At 42.1% G+C, this 21,358-nt stretch overlaps 1 protein-coding gene across 1 annotated transcript; it reads right to left on the minus strand.

Annotated features, from left to right (window-relative positions):
- Positions 1-13,270: 13,270 nt before the first annotated feature.
- Positions 13,271-16,851, minus strand: LOC117746828 (proenkephalin-A-like). The gene is made up of 3 exons (XM_034556139.1): positions 16,647-16,851; positions 16,060-16,206; positions 13,271-13,870 (listed from the first exon to the last, which is right to left on the minus strand). The coding sequence occupies exons 2-3, from the start codon at positions 16,201-16,203 to the stop codon at positions 13,271-13,273; spliced, it is 744 nt and encodes a 247-aa protein (XP_034412030.1). The 5' UTR covers positions 16,204-16,206; positions 16,647-16,851.
- Positions 16,852-21,358: the final 4,507 nt, after the last annotated feature.

Here is a 21,358-nt window from a genome sequence, read left to right on the forward strand (position 1 = left end):
GGTGGGACATTCATGGTGATGAGTTTCACCATCTCAGTCATATGGGGATGCCACCAGAGGATGGAAACTTCCTCCTCTGTTCTTTTGGGATTCACGTGAGAGGGACCATGTGCCTGTCTGATGAGTCCTTGACACATCCTTGCAGGTGCCACTATGCCCATCATGTGATCTCCAGAGTCCTTTCTTTTGGACGGCTCCATTGTGTCCCACTGATTCTGCTCTGCTCTGCTTCTTTCTGCATGAGCTTGATGTCTTCTATTCCGAGTTTTGGGAGTTCCGGTGCGGCTATGTCTGTCCTTTGTTTCACATAGCCTGCTGCCTTCTTTGCTGCGAGGTCAGCGGCTTCGTTGCCTTCTGCCACTTTTGTCTTTGTGGTCTGGTGTCCTTTACACTTCATCACTGCTACGTGTCGTGGTAGCAGGATGGCTCTCAGTAATTGCTTCAATTGACTTTTGCTTTTGTCAATGCCACTACTTCTGCTAGCTGTGCAGATGCTGGCTGTGCGATGATTTCCGCAGAAATGGTTGAATGTCTTTTCTCTTGTTGCTGCACGACTGAGTATGCGGCAATATTTCCATCTTCACATTAAGTCCATCGGCCATGTCGTTTGGCTTGTATGAGACTGTGATATGTAGCTGTTGTAAGACTTTTGAAATCTTATCTTGTCATCGAGAATGCACTTGAGGTCAACTAGGCAAGAACTCCATGTTCTGTGTTGACCTTGAGCTCGAGACACATCACAACATGAGCAGTTTTCTCAATTGCTCTTTTCAGGACTGCCAAGTGTCTTGTGCAACCTGTTTGACCCTTTTCGATGTGGTCTAACTTCGAGCTGTCGTACATCAGGTCTCTTTCCTCCCTCCTTTTTCTGAAACAAAACAGCGGACACTATCCCGCTTGATTCAGAAACATCAAGGTCGAAGGGCCTGTTGTGGTCAGGTGTAGACAGCTTTGAGGCTTAGCCAACTTCTTGTTTGGTCTTTGCGAATGCCTCTTCTGCATCATTTGTCCATGTGAGCAGGGCTTTCATGTTTCGGCTTCCTGCTTCAGTTATGTCTCTGAGTGGCTGTGTGAGAGACGTGAAGTCAGGAACGTAGTGTCGACTGTAGCCTGTTAGGCCCAGGAATGACAGCATCTCTTGTACTGTCTTTGGTTCAGCTGCACTCAAAATGGCCGACCTCTGTCCCGCAGACAGAGCGCACGAGTCTCCTGAGATCAGTTGTCCCAGGAATGACACTGCATTTTTGCAATCTGAGTCTTCGAGCGCTTCACCTCATAACCTGCATTGGTTAACAGCATTAGAAGGTCTTTCGTCACTCTAAGACAAATTGCTGCAGTTGGTGCAGCTAACAGCAGATCATCCATGTACTGTACAAGTACTGTGTCTTCCGGTAATATGAAGTCTTTGAGGTCTTGCTTCAGGGCTGCATTAAACAAACCCGGGCTATCTCTGTAGCCTTGTGGCATTACGGGTTTGGCACTTGAATGTTCTGTGCAATTGTGGCTTTGTTGATGGTTCTTAGGTCATGAACCATTCTCCAGCCTCTGTTACCGGATTTTTGGACTGGTAATATCTGTGTATTCCAGTTGGACTCTGCGTCGATGAGTAAGCCTGCTTCATATTGTCTCTAGAATTGTCTCTCGGATGCCATCTCTTTGTTCTTGTTGCAGCGGATATTGATAGCGCCAGACCGTGTCTTGATCTGGTTTCAAAGTCATTACCACGTTATGTTGAGTGGTGTGGCCAACATCATAGTCTCCTCTTGACCATATTTGTGGTGGCACTTCCAACATTTCATCAGTGGAGGGATGATTTGAGTGTTCCCTTCCATGATTTCTGTCAAGGTCAAGATGTCGGAGTTGTCCCTTGGAATACGAGTGTTGCTGTATTTTCCAATAGTCACCATTGGGGGGTGGGACAGATATGGGGATTTGGTAGGAATCCACCTTTCTTTTGAGACTCTCCATCATGGGCCAAGGTTTCTTGCTTCATGACCTGCTCTGATCAGTAGTGTGATGTGAGGGGCAGAGTCAGGTTGCAGTGCATACCAGTCTCGTTGGTCTGCAGACAGTAAACATTCAGCTGCAACTCCTTCTTTTCCTACAATTATGGCTTCTGTTCTGATGACTTCAGCTTCACCCTCCTTTTCTTCTTAGGCGGCGGCGTAGTTGTAGGTGCAACGGTAGGGATCTTCTGGCATGACATATGGATGTTGTGTCATAATCCATGGCATCTATGGCACAGGTGATGATAGGTTCTCGCCCATTTGGAACCATTATTCACTGCGCCGGGCCCTCTGGGCCTCTTCATAGAAGATCCACATAATCTTCATCCTGCACTATTCTTGCAGGCATCTGGTTCTGGTTTGGAATGTGTCGTCCAAATCCTCCTCTTTGTGGGCTTCCTCTGCCTCTAGCTGCATCAGGACGACTGTAGCAGTCCTCAGCCCTGTGCCCAATCCTGCCACAGTTACGACAAGGTTCTCGCCACCTGTCTCTTCTGGATCCTCTGGACTTGTCTCTGTCTTTCTCCTCTTCTTTATATTGGTCCAGGGCTTTGCCCACTGCTTCCTGGATCTGGACGACGAGGTTGCTAACAGCAGCCATCTGCTTTCGCGCTTGTGGGCCGTGCTTAGCAGCCTCTGTGTCCTCTTTTGCTATCTGTAGCTTCAGGAGTCTCATTGACAGCTCATCTTTGGTTGCCTTTTCTTCTTCATCATCCTCGTGGTGCTGAGTGATGTGGTGTGTGATGTGTTTCTTCCACACTTCAAAGGTGGCATCTTTATGCCCATCGTATGTTGCTCACGACTCAACTTGTCCGGGAGACCTGCTATTACAGCAGCCTTCCACATGTTCAGGTATGTCAGGTTCCTGTCATGTCTGGTGCCTGTAGCTGATTCCCAGGCGTCAGCTGCTTTCTTCAGGTACACCATGGCTTCTTCATCTGACTTTAGCTTGATGCTGGCTAGGTTGGCCATGACGGGAGTATCTCTGGGATTATATGGCTTGTATTGAGGTGTGCCATTGCTCAATGTCATGATAGGTGCCTGAATCTGGCATTTTCCTCTTCTTCTTCACAGCACACTGGGCTTGTTGCTGCCACTGACATCTGAGTGTGTCGCGGTGGAGGCTTGTAGCTTATGCCTTCCTTTGCTCTCCTCGGGAGGTGTTGTCGTGATCCCTGGAGGCTGTCTCCTCCTCTGCTGTCTTGGAGGCTGTCTCCTCCTCTGCGCCAGTTGTAAGGCACAGTTAATTGACCGGAAAGGTCAAGCAGGGCTCCTCTTCTTGTGAGATGGGGGTGGAGGGGGTTGGGGCCTTGATTTGGCTCCTCTTCTCGCTGAGGTGTCGCAGTTGGCTATGCGATTAGAATGGAGGCTCAGAGCTGGAGGTGGGGGCTCTGAGCTGGAGGTGGGGTGCCACCAGGACGCAGTCCATATGCGTCCATCGCCTGTTGTTCGGTTAGGGATGGCGTTAATGAGCGAGGGAGTGGTATCTGGGTGGGACCTATCTCCTATTTGTATCTATTGGGACGCTCTGAATTGGAGAGGTCATGACTTGGCGCCTCTCCTGGGCTTCCTCCTCTGCCTTTCTTTCCCTCTCTTTCTTCCACCATAATTCTCTTCTCATTAGGTCCCTGTCTTCCTCCTCTCTTTGCTGACTTTGTCTAGCATCCCCTTCTCTGCCCTTTTCTCGGCCAGCTAATGCCCTCTGCAGCTGTGCGACCTTGTTCATCAGGTCTGCGACTGTTCTGCTTTCTGTGGAGTCAAACTCTACACTGCCTCCTAATAGTCTCTCTACTGGGGCCATGGTGTGTGGCGCTTCTCTTTTAAGTGGGCTGTGGGCGTACGGGGGAGGGTATTAACATATTATGGGATAGATGGAAGGGGTGGGACCTGGGGCTGATGGCAGAAGTACAGGGGCTGTCTCCATTGACAGCTCTTTATTCCTGTTTGTTTCTTCTTTGGGGTCTTTCGGGGTGTTGCTTCTTCCTGGCACCTCCGGGCAGTGTTGTCTTCATTCACTGCTATGCCATGTCGTGGCAGTCTTGCCTACACAATGGCTTCATTGGTTCTGGTGACGTCTGCTGATCGGGACGTGAACCAATTTTCCTTTCTGTTTGTCTTTCAGCTTGAGCACTCTCATCAGAGTAACTTCTGGTCTTCTGTGGGCCCCTCCAGGGTTGTTACGTCAAGTAAACCCTCGGCATGACATTGCTGAACATATTTCCTCAGCTTCTTATTCAGTCTTTGGCTTGAACTATCGAGTTCATAGCAGCATAGAGGATGTCTTCAATCCAAGCGACCGGAGTCTTGATTGAAGTTGGCTCGACATTTTCCGAGAATCGGGTACTGACTGGCTTTATATAAGGAAATGTAAATGTAGAGGGAAAAAATAAAATTTCAGATTAAAATTTATCCAAAAAATTAAAAATTAATTTCTTTGAATAAATTAAAAAATAAAATATTTTCACACTATGTGTCTAACGTGCAAGTGTGATGCGATTGGGAAAAATATTCAAGTTAGGAAGGGAACAAAGTTATACACTGCAATTGGACAATAATAGGTTAGAGGGAATAAGGTTGTACACTGCAATTAGGACAATGTAAATTTAGACAAAAATGGGAAAAATGTGTTACTTTATGCAAATGGAACAACGATTACGTACAGTCCACACAGCCAAGCACAAAGCAAATGATACAGCCTTCAGCTGTCAAAAATTTGTTATTTTATGCTAATGAATCACTAGGGGCCCAATCAGTATAAGTGGGACTCTGTCCAACACTTTATACAGGCTTCTCCTGTGTACTTTTAATAAGCAAATTATTTAACAGGGGCCCATTGGTATAAACGGAACTCTGTTCTACGCTTATACAGGCTTCTCCTGCGTTTCAACCAAATCAATGGGAAAAAACTTTATTTTAAGCAAATTTTTAACAATCACTTTTAACCGCCAAGCATAAACAAGCAAATGATATGATCACAAAAACTGCCAATTATGAGAAAAGCAAACGATAAAACAATTACTTTTAATCAAAGAATCGTCAATAATGAAAAACAAATGGCATGAGAACCAAAACCGCCAATTACGATAAAACAATTACTTTTAATCAAAACCGGTAATGATGAGAAATCAAACGACATGTCTTAATCAAAATCCGACAATCATGAGTAAAGTAAACGATAAATCAATTACTGTTATTCAAAAAAACTGGCAATAATGAGAAAATCAATTGCTGTAATAAACTGGCAATACTTAAATCAAAAAGAATAATGCATCAGTGGTTTACCACTGTCCTCTTTCACTATTCAACGTTTGCAACACCATGGTGCCAATAAGGTTAATCCCTAGGGCACTCCATGGGGGGTGGGTGGGGGGGGGGGGGTTCAACCACTAGGTGTCAAACCTGATGTTGAATGGCTCTCGACTGGCATTTTATAACCCTTTGTCTGTGTCCTCTGATCTCCTTTTTCCTCTCTTCTCTCAAAAAGGTTTAACTACTTATTCATCAGGGGCTCAAAATGGTATAAGTGGGATTCTATTCTACCCTTATCCTGTCTTCCCTGTGCTTGTCTCTTCTAATTATGGAATATATATATATATATATATATTTACAGTATTTACAACAATAGCACGCTGTACTGCATAGAAAACTGTCCCAAACGGTCCCAAGGTAGGTGGGGCTCTTGCTCTCTTCACTCTACAGACCTGTTTGTAACAACTGGTTTATCACGGTAACTTATTTATCTTATTTCTTACAATAGCCCATATCAATTCTTGCGCCAGTCTTCGCTGGGGGACTTGAACCCTCCACGCTGCTAATCAGTCGCGTCGCGGAACGATTTATCTATTGTGGACTACTGGACGTTAAATTCAATGTGCGTCCCTAAAGAGTCTAAGGGGGAAATGTTTGTAGCGGACAATAGATTATGGCGAATAGCTTCTACGTAACGCTCACTAACTCCTCACTGTGGGGAGTTTAAATAAATAAACTCCGGCAGGCCGTTCTCACGGACTTCAACTCTTTAGGAACAATGCGGCACTATCTTCGTGTAACCAGTCTCGTTCAATATGCTCGTGCGACTCACAACAGAAACACACATTTAACAGTACCACACAACACAAAACAAACATAAAAACACTAAATGAGCATCATCTTCACCACGGACCTAGCTTAGTCCTTATTCTATGTCGTGTTTTCACGCTAAATGTTTTAGCCTGGTCCAACCAGCTCCGCACCAATCCACACGCTAAAGTGTCTATATTAAGCTATGCAGGATTCGATGAAACAGGTTCCAAGCTTACCGATAATGAGTTGGCCATGGTGTGGAATGGCGTGGATCTAGCGGGCCCAGTTCCTCAGCCACGAGGCCACAGCAGATCACGTCGGTGGTCACCAAATTGTAAGATTCGTGTTCAAAGCTCCGGGTCCCGTGGCCGCAGGAAATTCAGGATTCGAGTTAAAGTTTAACAATATTTAATGGCAAAGATAATACTCATGTAGCGTTCACGATCGTGGGGCCAGAAAGGAGGAACTCTCCACAGACGGAGTGCAGCTCCCAGGGAGCCACAGACCGGGGCTGTCTCGAGTCTCCAGACCAGTAGAACCATGTCTCCCCAGAACAAATGCTCGGCTATTAGTATGGTCATGCAAAATAATTCACACCTAAAGGTTAGTTCCATTGGTCAGTTCAAAGGATGCCGCCATTCTGTTCGCTACGCCAATTAGTAAACAGGCGAGGTCAAAGCTCACTCTTCCGGTCAAAGACAGGAAGTTCCCCTTCACAATAAAACCCTATTATCCTGCCTTCCGAATAAAAGCAACACATTAGGTTTCAATCGGCATCCATTTTAACTATTGTCTAAACAATAAAACATTCATTCATTCTCATGCATCATACAGTTAATCATTACATTTGTCATTAAAACAGAATAATAAAACAGTGATCCTCTCTTATGTTTCATAATACATTCCTCCAGAATATTCCTCATAATATCCCAAATTAATTATCATATCTTTCTTTATGTATTAATTTAAAACATAAACTTCTCTTATCTACATGTGCAAATATATATAAAATCCACTACAACCTAACAATTGACAGTGTTTTATAAGTATTCTAACTAGTTGACTGACTATCTGATGCTTTCACCACGCGACAATGCCACAGTTCTCTCCAATGTCACAAGCAGAAGTATTTGAGTGGAAAAACTAAATCGTAAAAAAATATATTTTTGGGAATTGGAACCACAGAATAAATAATTACAATGTTATCATCATTATCCCTCACCTGCTTTGTATCTTCCTTTATTGAATATCAAAATAGCCTTGATAGTATTTGGTTGAATAGAGAATTTCAGATGGAGTTGTTGGCCTCTTTCGCTTGCTAATAAAGATAGCCTGAGGACAATCCTGATATAAATTGTTGTATTGATTTTGTGGTACTTGATGTGCCTTAAACTTGGCTCTTCTTTTTCTACATAAATAGACATCCATGGATTTTATGTATCCAATTATTTCAGAGATACATGCGTCTCCTCTGGCTCAGAAATGGACGGATAATTGAAGATTCTGGGCTGGCTGGCGTTGCATGGGACAAACAACCTCTCTGTTCAGATCTCAGTGGAATTCAGCTGCTTCAAACAATTATTTAAATAAAGAGGACGGAAGGTTTTCAAAGCAAGCATCAATGCTTTACTGTCGTGATCAATACAGGAAAATTATCACGGACAAAATACCAAATCAACAAATTCAGGCCGCCAAAATAATACGGACCGTCCCCGGGTGTGGTAGGGGGTGGAGGACTAAACCAAACGGGGTCGCAGCAGGAACGGGGCGCAATGTCGCAACTGTAGGGCACCTGCAGTTTCACGTTATATTTTTTTGTGGTAGACTAAAGAAACAAAGGTCCATGCTTTTCTTTCTCAGACTCCAGTTCATACACACATGGATCTATATGCATGCATACATATATACACACCTATATGCATACATGCACATAGATATATATGCATACATACACACAGATCTATATGCATACATACACACAGATCTATATGCATACACATACACAGATCTATATGCATACATAGATACATACACACACAGATCTATATGCATACACATACATAGATCTATATGCATACACATACATAGATCTATATGCATACACATTAATACACACAAATACATGCATACATATACACACATAAATACATACACACATAAATACATACTGTAGTGTCACGGGCTGTCGCTAGGACAGGCTAGCCTGGGGCGGTGCAAAAAGAGAGCTGGACACAGGCACGTCCGAGGGTATTTAACAAAAAGTAAAGGTTTATTTCCCATCCCACCAGCAAGGTAACGTCCAAACAACAAAGTTTCAAAAAAGGGTCCAGTTAGGAAACATAAAACATCCCGGAGGAGAAAGTGGTTAATTAACCAAACAAAACTCAACACTGGTGAATCCAGGCTACGAGGTCCTCTTCTTTGTCGTCCTCTTCCAGGTGCTTGTGGGTTCACCTTCCGCTTGTGTTTTCTCTTTCCCAGGTGCTCTCTCTTAAGTCTTCCAGCCCTGCCTCAATCAGGTGCCTTAAGCAGCTGCAGCTGGGTGAGCGGTGAGGCAGGCTGGGAGATGTAGTTCTTGCACTGGCGGCCATTTTGTAGCGCCCCTCCACTACCTGTCCCCTTGTGATGCCACAATACATACACACATACACACATAAATACATACATACACACATACATACACACATAAATACACATATAAATACACGCATACATGCATACATACATACATAAATACACACATAAATACACGCATACATGCATACATACATACACACATAAATACACACATAAATACACGCATACATGCATACATACATACACACATAAATACACACATAAATACACGCATACATGCACACATACATACACACATAAATACACACATAAATACACACATAAATACATACATACACACATAAATACATACATACATGCATACATACATACACACATAATTACACACATAAATACACACATTAATACACACATAAATACACACATTAATACATACATACACACATAAATACATACATACACACATAAATACACACATAAATACATACATACACACATAAATACATACATATACACATAAATACACACATAAATACATACATACACACATAAATACATACATACACACATAAATACATACATACACACACAAATACACGCATACATGCATACATACATACACACATAAATACACGCATACATGCATACATACATACACACATAAATACACACATAAATACACGCATACATGCACACATACATACACACATAAATACACACATAAATACACACATAAATACATACATACATACATACACACATAAATACATACATAAATACATACATACATACAGACATAAATACATACATACGTAAACACATACATACACAAATACATACATACATACATACATACACACATTTCAATTCAATTCAGTTCAGTTTATTTTGTAAACCTTCAGGAGAGCAACAGAGGAGGATCCCTCTCCCCGGATGGACAGATAAATAGATGTCATGTGTACAGATGAACAGAGTTACAGAGTTACATAAACACATTACATGAATATGACAGTGTATGAATGGAACTCCAATCCATGAAACATAAGGAGGTAGAGAGGAGGGGGGGCGGGGCATCAGCAGGGCCAACGCGGGAGGCCGATTCACCAGCATCAGATACCTCCAGGTCCAATGGACCCTATGAGACGTGAAGTCACAAAGACTCCGGGGAGGAAGCAGAGTTAATAAGGTGCAATGGAGAGATGTAAATTCATCCATAAGGAGAGAGAGAAGAGGAGATAGGTGCTCAGTGTATCCTAAAACATCCCCCAGCAGCCTATAAGCCTATAGCAGCATATCAAGGGGCTGGACCAGGGCAAACCTGATTCAGCCCTAACTATAAGCACTATTAAAGAGGAAAGTCTTAAGTCTATTCTTAAATGAGGTGACTGTGTCTGCCTCCCGGACTGAAAGTGGAAGCTGGTTCCATAAAAGAGGAGCTTGATAACTGAAGGCTCTTGCTCCCATCCTACTTTTTAGGACTCTAGGAACCACAAGTAGCCCCGCATTTAGTGAGCGCAGCTCTCTAGTGGGGCAATATGGTACTACAAGCTCCTTAAGATATGATGGTGCATCACCAATCAAGGCTTTGTAGGTGAGGAGAAGAATTTTAAATGTGATTCTTGATTTTACAGGGAGCCAGTGCAGAGCAGCTAATACAGGAGTCATGTGATCTCTTTTCTTAGTTTTTGTGAGTACACGAGCTGCAGCATTCTGGATCAACTGGAGGGATTTAAGAGACTTATTAGAGCAGCCTGATAATAAGGAGTTGCAGTAATCTAGTCTGGAAGTAACAAACGTGTGAACCAGCTTTTCTGCATCTTTTTGAGACAAGATGTGCCTGATTTTTTAAATGTTACGTAGATGAAAAAATGCAATCCTTGAGATTTGCTTAACGTGGGAGTTAAAGGACAAGTCTCGGTCAAAGATAACTAGAGATTCTTTACAGTGGTGTTGGATGCCAGGGCAATACCACATACATACATACACACAAATACATACATACATACATACATAAATACATACATACACACAAATACATACACACATACATACATACATACACATAAATACATACATACATACATACACATACATACACATAAATACATACATACATACACATAAATACATACATACACATAAATACATAAATACACACATACATACATACATAAATAAATACATAAATACATACACATACATAGATACACACATAAATACACACATACAAACATACATAAATACATACATACATACATAAATACATACATAAATACATACATAAATACATACACACATAAATACATACATACATACATATACACACATAAATACATACATACATACATACACACATAAATACATACATACATACACAAATACATATATACATACATACATACATAAATACATACATAAATACATACATACATACATATATACACACATAAATACATACATACACAAATACATACATACATACACACATAAATACATACACACATAAATACATACATACATACATACATATACACACATAAATACATACACACATAAATACATACATACATACATACATACATACATATACACACATAAATACATACATACATAAATACATACATACATACATACACACATAAATACATACATACATACACAAATACATACACACATAAATACATACATACATACACATAAATACATAAATACACACACACATACATAAATACATACACATACATAGATACACACATAAATACATACATACATAAATACATACACATACATAGATACACACATAAATACATACATACATAAATACATACACATACATAGATACACACATAAATACATACATATATACACACATAAATACATACACACATAAATACATACATACATACACACATACATACATACATACATAAATACATACATACACACATAAATACATACATACATACACAAATACATACACACATAAATACATACATACATACATACACATAAATACATACATACATACATACATACACATAAATACACACACACATACATAAATACATACACATACATAGATACACACATAAATACATAAATGCACACATACATAAATACATATATGTATTTATGTATGTGTGTATTTATGTATTTATATGTATGTATGTATTTATGTGTATGTATGTGTATGTATGTATGTATTTATGTGTATGTATGTATACATACATACATATAAATACATAAATACATACATATAAAACACATACATACATACATAAATACATACACATAAAACACATACATACATACACATAAATGCATACACATAAAACACATACATACATACACATAAATACATACATACATACACATAAATACATACACATAAAACACATGCATACATACATACATACACATAAATACATACATACACATAAATACATACACATAAAACACATACATACATACACATAAATACATACACATAAAACACATACATACATACATACATGATGATAATCCATTTCCGTTCAAACGTCCTTCAAAATGCTACACGCTGCTCCTTTCAGCAAGCAATAACTGATTTATTTTGGGCAGCACAAACAAGTTGTGAACATATTTGACTTTTAGTGTGGTGAACTTGTTTGATATTTGCATGTCATTTGGAGTTGTTTGTGTTCACCTGATGAATGCAAGACCAATATTCCTTCTCTTTTTAGCTCTGCTTTTGCTCTCCACCAGCTGCTGGAGGAAACATCCGTCTCTTCAGCTGTTAAATGCTGCGCCATGTTCAACAGAGAGTCTCTAACTGTGTGTCTGCAGAGCAGCTGGCGGGTTCTGGCTTTCTAGAACTTTTTTTATGCATACATCTGCAGCTGCTGCTCAAAACGAGGCCAGCAGTGAGAGTGAACCAGCACAGCAAAGCTGAGGCCCAGATAGCAGCTGAAACTCAGCATGAAGCTGTGTAGAGCACCGCTGTAGATTCAGGTTGTAATTGTCTATCACGGCATCAGGATGAGCCACGTCTTTCCCATTATGTTTGATACATTGTTATTGTAAACATATTGTTGACAGCAGCTATAAAAAGCTTATCATTAAGAATCAGGTTTAGCATCAGTTCAGGTGTCATGTCCAACTAATTCTAATAACTGCGAAAAAAAAGGACTAAATAGAACTTCTTCTTACTTAAAATCTCTATTGCTTTGAATAAAGTGGCAGTTTCATGGAAGCATGACGAACTGTTTCAAAATATCTTATGTGCGGTGTTGATATACTTACATATTTTAGAGAGCCCTTTATGAGACTTCATTGTGTCTATGCTTCTGAAGTATAGACCCTTGTTAAGCTATTTTAAAATCACACACTCCACCAACACACCTTGATCAACAAATTCTTTTAATAAATAATATCAGGAAAACACAAAAACATACCACAAAAAGTTTGTGCACATCTGAACAACAAATGTTTATCTTTTTTTGTTATCATTGCAGGAGCAATTGAACCAATGAAGTAGGCAGCGGCACGTTATACAAAGCAGAGGGGGTGGGCAGCAACAAGTCTGGATTACAATGGGACTGGTTGAAGAGGGCGGATGGGGGGTGAAGGCTTATAACGGTTGCGTCCTAGTCCATGAACCCCCCGTACCTCTTCTGGAGCTCGCTGCCGTTCTCCCAGGCCCGTTTCGACACCCCCCCGCTCTTGCTGCTGTCCACCAGCCACTCAGGCCTGCCCACGCGCCTCATGAACCCCCCGTAGCGCTTCTTGAGCCCGCGGCCTAACACCGCCTCCAGCAGGTCGCCCGGCGCCGCCCCTCCTCCGGCCCGACGCATGAAGCCCCCGTACCTCTTCACGGCCTCCCGCCCCTGACCTTCCCCCTCACCGCCGTGCTCATCCGCGGCATTGAGAAACTTGAGGATCTCCAGGCGAACGTTCTCTTCTTCGTCCTGGTTCCCAGGATCCGCCAGTACCCCCTCTTGAGAGGGGGAGCGGCGAGACATGAAGCCGCCATAGCGCTTCATGAAGCCGCCGTACTTCTTGGCCAGCAGGTGCTCCGGTGATGGGGCGTCCTCATCGTCGGCTGTCACGGGGTCCGCGGCTTCCTGTTCCTGCGGTTGACGGGGGTCAGCATTCAGAGGAATGTGGATGTCCTCCTCCAATAGGAAGTCCCGGCACAGGCGCAGCTTCTGGGTGTCCAACTCACCCTCGCACTCGAGTGAGCAGGTCTGGAAAAAAATCAAGATCTTTATGACGTTTCACAATCTTTTTAAATACAATGTTTTCCAGTTCTAGCATGCAGTCATGCTTCCATTGAAGTATCAATGCCTGAATCAATATGGCACCCTTTCATTCTTTACATCAAAGGGATCATGTGGGGTTGTATGAGGTATCATCCATAGTCAGCACTTTGAGGAGTTCGACAAGAAAGTCCATTCAACATTTCCCAATATGTTCACCGGTGTACCTTTAGACAGCCGTCCCAACCATCGTACCTCACAGAACACGCTGCTGCTGGTTTGTGGGACTTTGGTGAATCTGGACCCACTAAAGCCCGGTGACTTTGGTGAAAGCAATAGAACTATCCAACACAGACGGCTGGGCTATCAGTCACCAGTGATAAGTCACACACTCAGTCCACTAATACACATTTCTGAATTGTTCAGTGATTCCCTGATCCAGTAGAGTCAGTTAGGAATAAATAAATGATCATTGTCGACTATTCTCTGATAATCTCAGCGACTACTGCATACAGCTGCCTATTTATGGAAAGCATCCAGTTCGGACTGAGAGTGGACTTTTAAACATGTGGCATTTACCGGGCAAAAAGGCACCCGATGAAGAGACACTATCGAGTTACCGATCAGAAATGTAGGACACACTTTTTAAAATCTCAACCCATATCAGGTAATAAAAGTCAGGACTGATTGTCCCTCGATTTAAAATCAGTCTCTAATAAGTTTCCCCAAATGTATGGAAGTGCAACACTTCAGTATCCTCATATAAATCAGCTATGTTATTAAGATGGACACAAAATACCCTATGGCATTTATTTACGAGGTTAAATCATTACAATTATTTTAACGCTAGTTTTAACACATTCCTGCCCTGTATTCTGAAAGTATTCATGAATATATTCTTGACAAGAAAAAAATGATCTGAAACAATCAGTCAATAATCGATTGTAAGCTATACAGAAATTGAGAGATGATGGATTCATCTTTCAAAGGGGACACGTCATGCTAATGGTTAGGTGCCTTCTTGTATTTTGGATTTCTACTACATGTTAACATGCTTTAATGTTCAAAAAACTTTTTCTCATACCGTCTGTCTGAATATACGTGAATCCACTCTACACAAAACATTTTACAAATGTATTATCTGAGAATATGAGACAGCATTTATTAGAGTGTTTCTCCCATCAACCTGACAACGGGATCACAGTGAAATACTAAACTCCGGATGCATTCGTAAATATATATATATATATATATATATATATATATATATATATATATATATATATATATATATCTCGAGGATGGAGAGTCGTTTGAGGCATTAGCATTCAAATCGGGAGGAAATTAAAATGCCATCTTGTGTTTTCACTGACAAATGGAGACCGTCAGGTTTTCTACGTGGCTCATTCCGTCCGTCGCTGTGGTTTCATATTCTTACTCCGTCATCTTGTGTGCATCCGTAAAGCAGACAAAGAGCGCTCAGGAGAGAGGAAGAGTCAACGAGGAGGAGAGAATACAGCAGCTTGTTTCATCCATGATATCCCTCATAGTCCCTTAACCACTTCGAACAACACAATGTCTCCCCCCTAATAAAGCTGTGTGTCCCCCACTTATCCCAGTCATCCTTTAACTGTGTAACCCCGGTGGCATGAGTACAATCAGACTGAAGGCATCTGCTGTTGGGGGGAGGGGAGGGCACACTGCCAAGATAACCTGGACCCAACCTCATATGAGACATTGGATTTCACCTATTTGATGGCACGGAGGAGGCTTTCTCGCTGAGCTTTCAGCGCCGCTGGCTTATGAAGACAGAATTAATGAACGGGAAAATTGAATTGAAGACATATTGACACCTGAGGAGCTGGGAGGGCAGCATTTGACTGGATATGCATTTTGCTCAATATATAAATTAAATGTCATTATTATTTGTCTGCTGGATATATATTATAGCTGATACAATTATACTCATATGACTTTAAAGGAGGAGAAACCAGATTATTGTGCCTGTCACGCACACTTAGTTTACTTATAATAATTTCTTCATTTATGATCAAATGTAGCATATCTCTGCCACCAGCCTGATGCACTCATATGATACATGTGTGATATACACACACACATTATATATATATCATGTGTGTCAGACATACGACCAGGAGGTCACAGGAGAACTTTACCGGGGAGGAGAAACCAGACTGCTGGCCCAGCAGACGGTACACGCACAGTGCGCACTCCTTCCCGCACTCGGTCCCCAACACCAGCGACACGCACGCGCCCAGAACCAGCATCCACAGGCAGCTGCTGTGTGCGGGGGCAGCCATGGACTGTGTACACACACACACACACACACACACACACACACACACACACACACACACACACACACACACACACACACACACACACACACACACACACACACACACACACACACACACACACACACACACACACACACACACACACACACACACACACACACACACACACACACACACACACACACACACACACACACACACACACACACACACACACACACACAGAGAGAGAGAGAAACATTACAGAAAGTTCAAACGTTGTCAGATTATGAACAGATTGTCTTTTTTTGTTGCAATGTCTACTTTACTTCTATTATTATGATTAAAATATGTCGTTTGCGTCAAATCAATCATTTGCATGCATTGCTATAAAGAATCCATACGCGTTGTGCTCTGCCTGCTGTGAGTCTAAAGCAACAGGAGAGTAGAAAGTAGACCCTCACCTCGTTGGGATGTTAAAGTGACTTCAGTTCTTCCGCGCGCGCCCTCAGGGGTACCGATGAGTGGCGCGAGCCCGACCACCGAAGAACACTGCGCGGAGCTCCCGTGTCGCGTTCACTCCTTCTGCCGTAGCGTTACCGGACCGGAGTTCAGGGGTGTGAGGGGGAGGAAGAGAAACGAACAGCCCGTCAACAGCAGGCAAGAGTCGCTCAAAGTGCCCCGTGAAGTGCTGCGGCTGCGGCTGGCGGCGTGTTTAAGTACTTTGTGCGCCTACGTCACCGGGGATAATGGGGAGGGGGTGGAGGGGTTGAGAAGCGTGACGACGTGACGTGGTGGCAGCCCCCTTACTCTTTACCGCACACACGCGCACGCACACACTTCATTTGTGTCCCACATTGTATTGCTTCTGTGACATATAATAAATGGAAGTCTACTATGCAGGTTCTATGTGGGAATAATATTTAATTTGAGCATTTATGTCTCTAGGTTTATGTGTGTGAGCGTGTGAGTGTGTGTGCGTGTGTTGTTGTGTGTGTCTGTGTAGGTGTGTGTGTCGTGTGCATGAATGAAGATGGATCAACACACACAAGCTCACTGGAACAGGGTTTGGGCTGCTGCTATGACATGTTGCTTCATGGATTGTTCTTTTATTTAAAATCCAATATGCTCTCCTGACCACAGCAAGTCATTACATTTTGTTTTTATTGAGATTTTTGGTTTGATGTCATGATCGTAGATTGGAAAATCATTCATGTGCTCCGGCATCTCAGTGCGCAGTCCGTAAAGCCTGTAGTGAAACCAGCCGGCTGTCCTGTGCTGCCTATAAATCTTGAGTTTTTACATGCCTGCGACATGATTGGAATGAGAGGAAATGTGCCCAAGAGGCTCAATAGCAGAACACATTTTCAAACGTCATATGGTCAGTCGAGGTTCTATTCTATAAGACACTGAACATGTTGGATGTAGTGTGTAGGTCTGTCCATGTCTTATCAGTAGAAGTCATTTTATGAGTTTCATTTTGTCCATTAATAGAAACACACAATTAGAAACCATCCAACAAAAACAGTGATCCAAACTAGGACAAGGAGCTGCAATGTGACATGCATGGGCATCTCTTCTGTATGTCTCTTGTGTCCTAGCCTCCCTGTCAGACAGCAGTGTGGTGCTGCTCTGCTGCTCAGCTGGTTTGAATAAAACCTTCCAGGAACTGAAGGAAACCTCCACTAACCTGCTCCTTCAGCGTTTGAACTGCAATACTTTCCACAGTCGGGTGGAATTACTTATTAATGAAACCTCAATGGTGATGATGGATAACGGTCTGGCAAGCCCGTTAAGTTATGTATTTAATGTGAGCAAATGCTGGCAAGCTTGTTTGTTTGCGTGTTAATTTTGCACACTTTGTCATCTGTTTGGCAACGATATTCTCCTCAGGGCTGTATTTGGTGTGTTCTTTTCTATAGAGAGCGGACGGCACTCACATGATAGCAATACTGAGGATGTGCACGTCTACTGTGTTGCAACAGCAACAAATACATCAACACGATCACTCAAAAAGAGTACACAAATACAATCAGCCATGGATTACCCACGATAAGATAAGATAGAGCTTTATTTATCCAATACAAAATACAGATGACAGACAAGGGGAAGTACGGCAGGACATGTTGTGTTTAATTAACACCTAAAAGCGTAATTGTCTGCAATAAAGAGCCATCACACATGACCAATAAAGCAGCTTTTTCACAATACAGCCCAGTTTATATTGCACCATATACTGTATATTACAGTGTTTCCCAGACTGTGGTGGCTGGATCTCCCTAAAGAGCCTGAGGGCACACTCCCCTGGAAGAAGATGTACATTTTAACATTAACTGCATCAATCTGGTGCACGTTGACAGCTAAATAAAGAGACTAGATCTATGAAGAACTGTGTGCTCTCGTAAAACAATTATCATAAACACATTGGTTGTCAAAAATGTCACAGCCAAAAAGCAAGGTAAACAAGATGGGGCCCGTGTTTCAAGACGGGTTGTAGTGGCGGGAGATGGGGGCCCCAGAGGACAGTGAGGAAATGGCTTAACGGCAATGGTCAATTCATATAGATATGAAATGGACAGATATGGATGCAAAAACACAAGGTTGTAGCTCCACTTGTTCCATCGCTCAAATGCGTATGGACAGCACCCCTATGCAGAAATGGAAAGGCAGAACTCTAGGCACTTTTTTTCCACACCATTAAAGGTATCAAATCTGAAGGACAACATGGCTGATTCCTAAGCAGGCTGCTCAAAGGCACATCAATCAGAAAGGTATTCAATTCAATTAAATTCAGTTTATTTTGTATAGCCCAATATCACAAATTACAAATTATCCTCAGAGGGCTTTACAATCTGTACACATACGACATCCCTGACCTTTGACCTCACATCGGATCAGGAAAAACTCCCCAAAAATAACCTTTGACAGGGAAAAAAGGGAAGAAACCTTCAGGAGAGCAACAGAGGAGGATCCCTCTCCCCGGATGGACAGATGAATAGATGTCATGTGACCAGATGAACAGAGTTACAGAGTTACATAAACACATTACATGAATATGACAATGTATGAATGGAACTCCAATCCATGAAACATAAGAAGGTAGAGAGGAGGGGGGGGCGGGGCATCAGCAGGGCCAACGCGGGAGGCCGGTTCACCAGCATCAGACACCTCCAGGTCCAATGGACCCTATGAGACGTGAAGTCACAACGACTCCAGGGAGGAAGCAGAGTTAATAAGGTGCAATGGAGAGATGTAAATTCATCCATAAGGAGAGAGAGAAGAGGAGATAGGTGCTCAGTGTATCCTAAAACATCCCCCAGCAGCCTATAAGCCTATAGCAGCATATCAAGGGGCTGGACCAGGGCAAACCTGATTCAGCCCTAACTATAAACACTATCAAACAGGAAAGTCTTAAGTCTATTCTTAAATGAGGTGACTGTGTCTGCCTCCCGGACTGAAAGTGGAAGCTGGTTCCATAAAAGAGGACCTTGATAACTGAAGGCTCTGGCTCCCATCCTACTTTTTAGGACTCTAGGAACCACAAGTAGCCCCGCATTTAGTGAGCAGCTCTCTAGTGGGGCAATATGGTACTACAAGCTCCTTAAGATATAATGGTGCATCACCAATCAAGGCTTTGTAGGTGAGGAGAAGAATTTTAAATGTGATTCTTGATTTTACAGGGAGCCAGTGCAGAGCAGCTAATACAGGAGTCATGTGATCTCTTTTCTTAGTTTTTGTGAGTACACGAGCTGCAGCATTCTGGATCAGCTGGAGGGATTTAAGAGACTTATTAGAGCAGCCTGATAATAGGGAGTTGCAGTAATCTAGTCTGGAAGTAACAAACGCGTGAACCAGCTTTTCTACATCTTTTTGAGACAAGATGTGCCTGATTTTTGAAATGGTACGTAGCTGAAACAATGCAGTCCTTGAGATTTGCTTAACGTGGGAGTTAAAGGACAAGTCTCGGTCAAAGATAACTAGAGATTCTTTACAGTGGTGTTGGATGCCAGGGCAATGCCATCTACAGAAACCACATCACCAGATAATTGATCTCTGAGGTGTTCAGGGCCCAGTAAAATAACTTCAGTTTTGTCTGAGTTTAACATCAGGAAGTTGGAGGTCATCCATGTTTTTATGTCTTTAAGACATTCTTGAATTTTAGCGAGCTGGTTGGTCTCCTCTGGTTTGATCAATAGATATAATTGAGTATTGTCTGCATAGCAATGAAAGTTTATTGAGTGTTTCCTGAGAATGTTGCCCAAAGGAAGCATATATAAGGTAAATAAAATTGGTCCAAGCACAGAACCTTGTGGAACTCCGTGATTAACGTTGGTGGTCATTGAGGCTTCATCGTTTACAAATACAAATTGAGATCGATCTGATAAATAGGATTTAAACCAACTTAGTGCGGTACCTGAAATGCCAATCGACTGATCCAGTCTCTGTAATAGGATGTCATGATCAATGGTGTCGAACGCAGCACTAAGGTCTAACAAGACCAGTACTGGGATGAGTCCTTTATCAGCACTAAGGTCTAACAAAACAAGGACAGAGATGAGTCCTTTATCAGCACTAAGGTCTAACAAAACAAGTACAGAGATGAGTCCTTTATCTGATGCAATTAGGAGGTCATTTGTAATCTTCACCAGTGCTGTCTCTGTGGTGTTCTCTAAATCCTGACTGAAACTCTTCAAATAAACTATTCTGATGTAGAAAGTCACACAACTGATTTGCGACTACTTTCTCAAGGATCTTAGAGAGGAAGGGAAGGTTAGAGATCGGTCTGTAGTTAGCCAACACCTCTGGATTAAGAGTGGGCTTCTTCAGGAGAGGTTTAATTACAGCTACTTTGAAGGAATGTGGTACATGGCCTGTTAGCAAAGACAAATTAACAATATCCAGCAGAGAGGTGCCAATTAAAGGCAACACGTCTTTAAGCAGCCTCGTTGGGATGGGGTCCAAGAGACAGGTAGACGGTTTAGAAGTAGAAACCGTTGAAGACAATTGGTCTAGGTTAATGGGAGAAAAGCTATCCAAATATACACCAGGGCATACAGCCGTTTCCAAGGCCACTCCTCTTGAGGACAGAATGGCACTGGTTGAGGGCAAGAGATCATCAATCTTGCCTCTAATAGTTCAAATCTTTTCATTGAAGAAGTTCATGAAGTCATTACTA

Source organism: Cyclopterus lumpus, chromosome 17 (genome assembly GCF_009769545.1).
Source record: "Cyclopterus lumpus isolate fCycLum1 chromosome 17, fCycLum1.pri, whole genome shotgun sequence".
Lineage (NCBI taxonomy): Eukaryota > Metazoa > Chordata > Actinopteri > Perciformes > Cyclopteridae > Cyclopterus > Cyclopterus lumpus.

Bases quoted from the DNA above. Each gene is read 5' to 3' on its own strand.
- LOC117746828 (XM_034556139.1), bottom strand. From the start codon at position 16,203: ATGGCTGCCCCCGCACACAGCAGCTGCCTGTGGATGCTGGTTCTGGGC. The intron at 13,871-16,059 runs GTAAAGTTCTCC...ATTTTTTTCCAG, and splicing joins AGTCTGGTTTCTCCTCCCCG to ACCTGCTCACTCGAGTGCGA.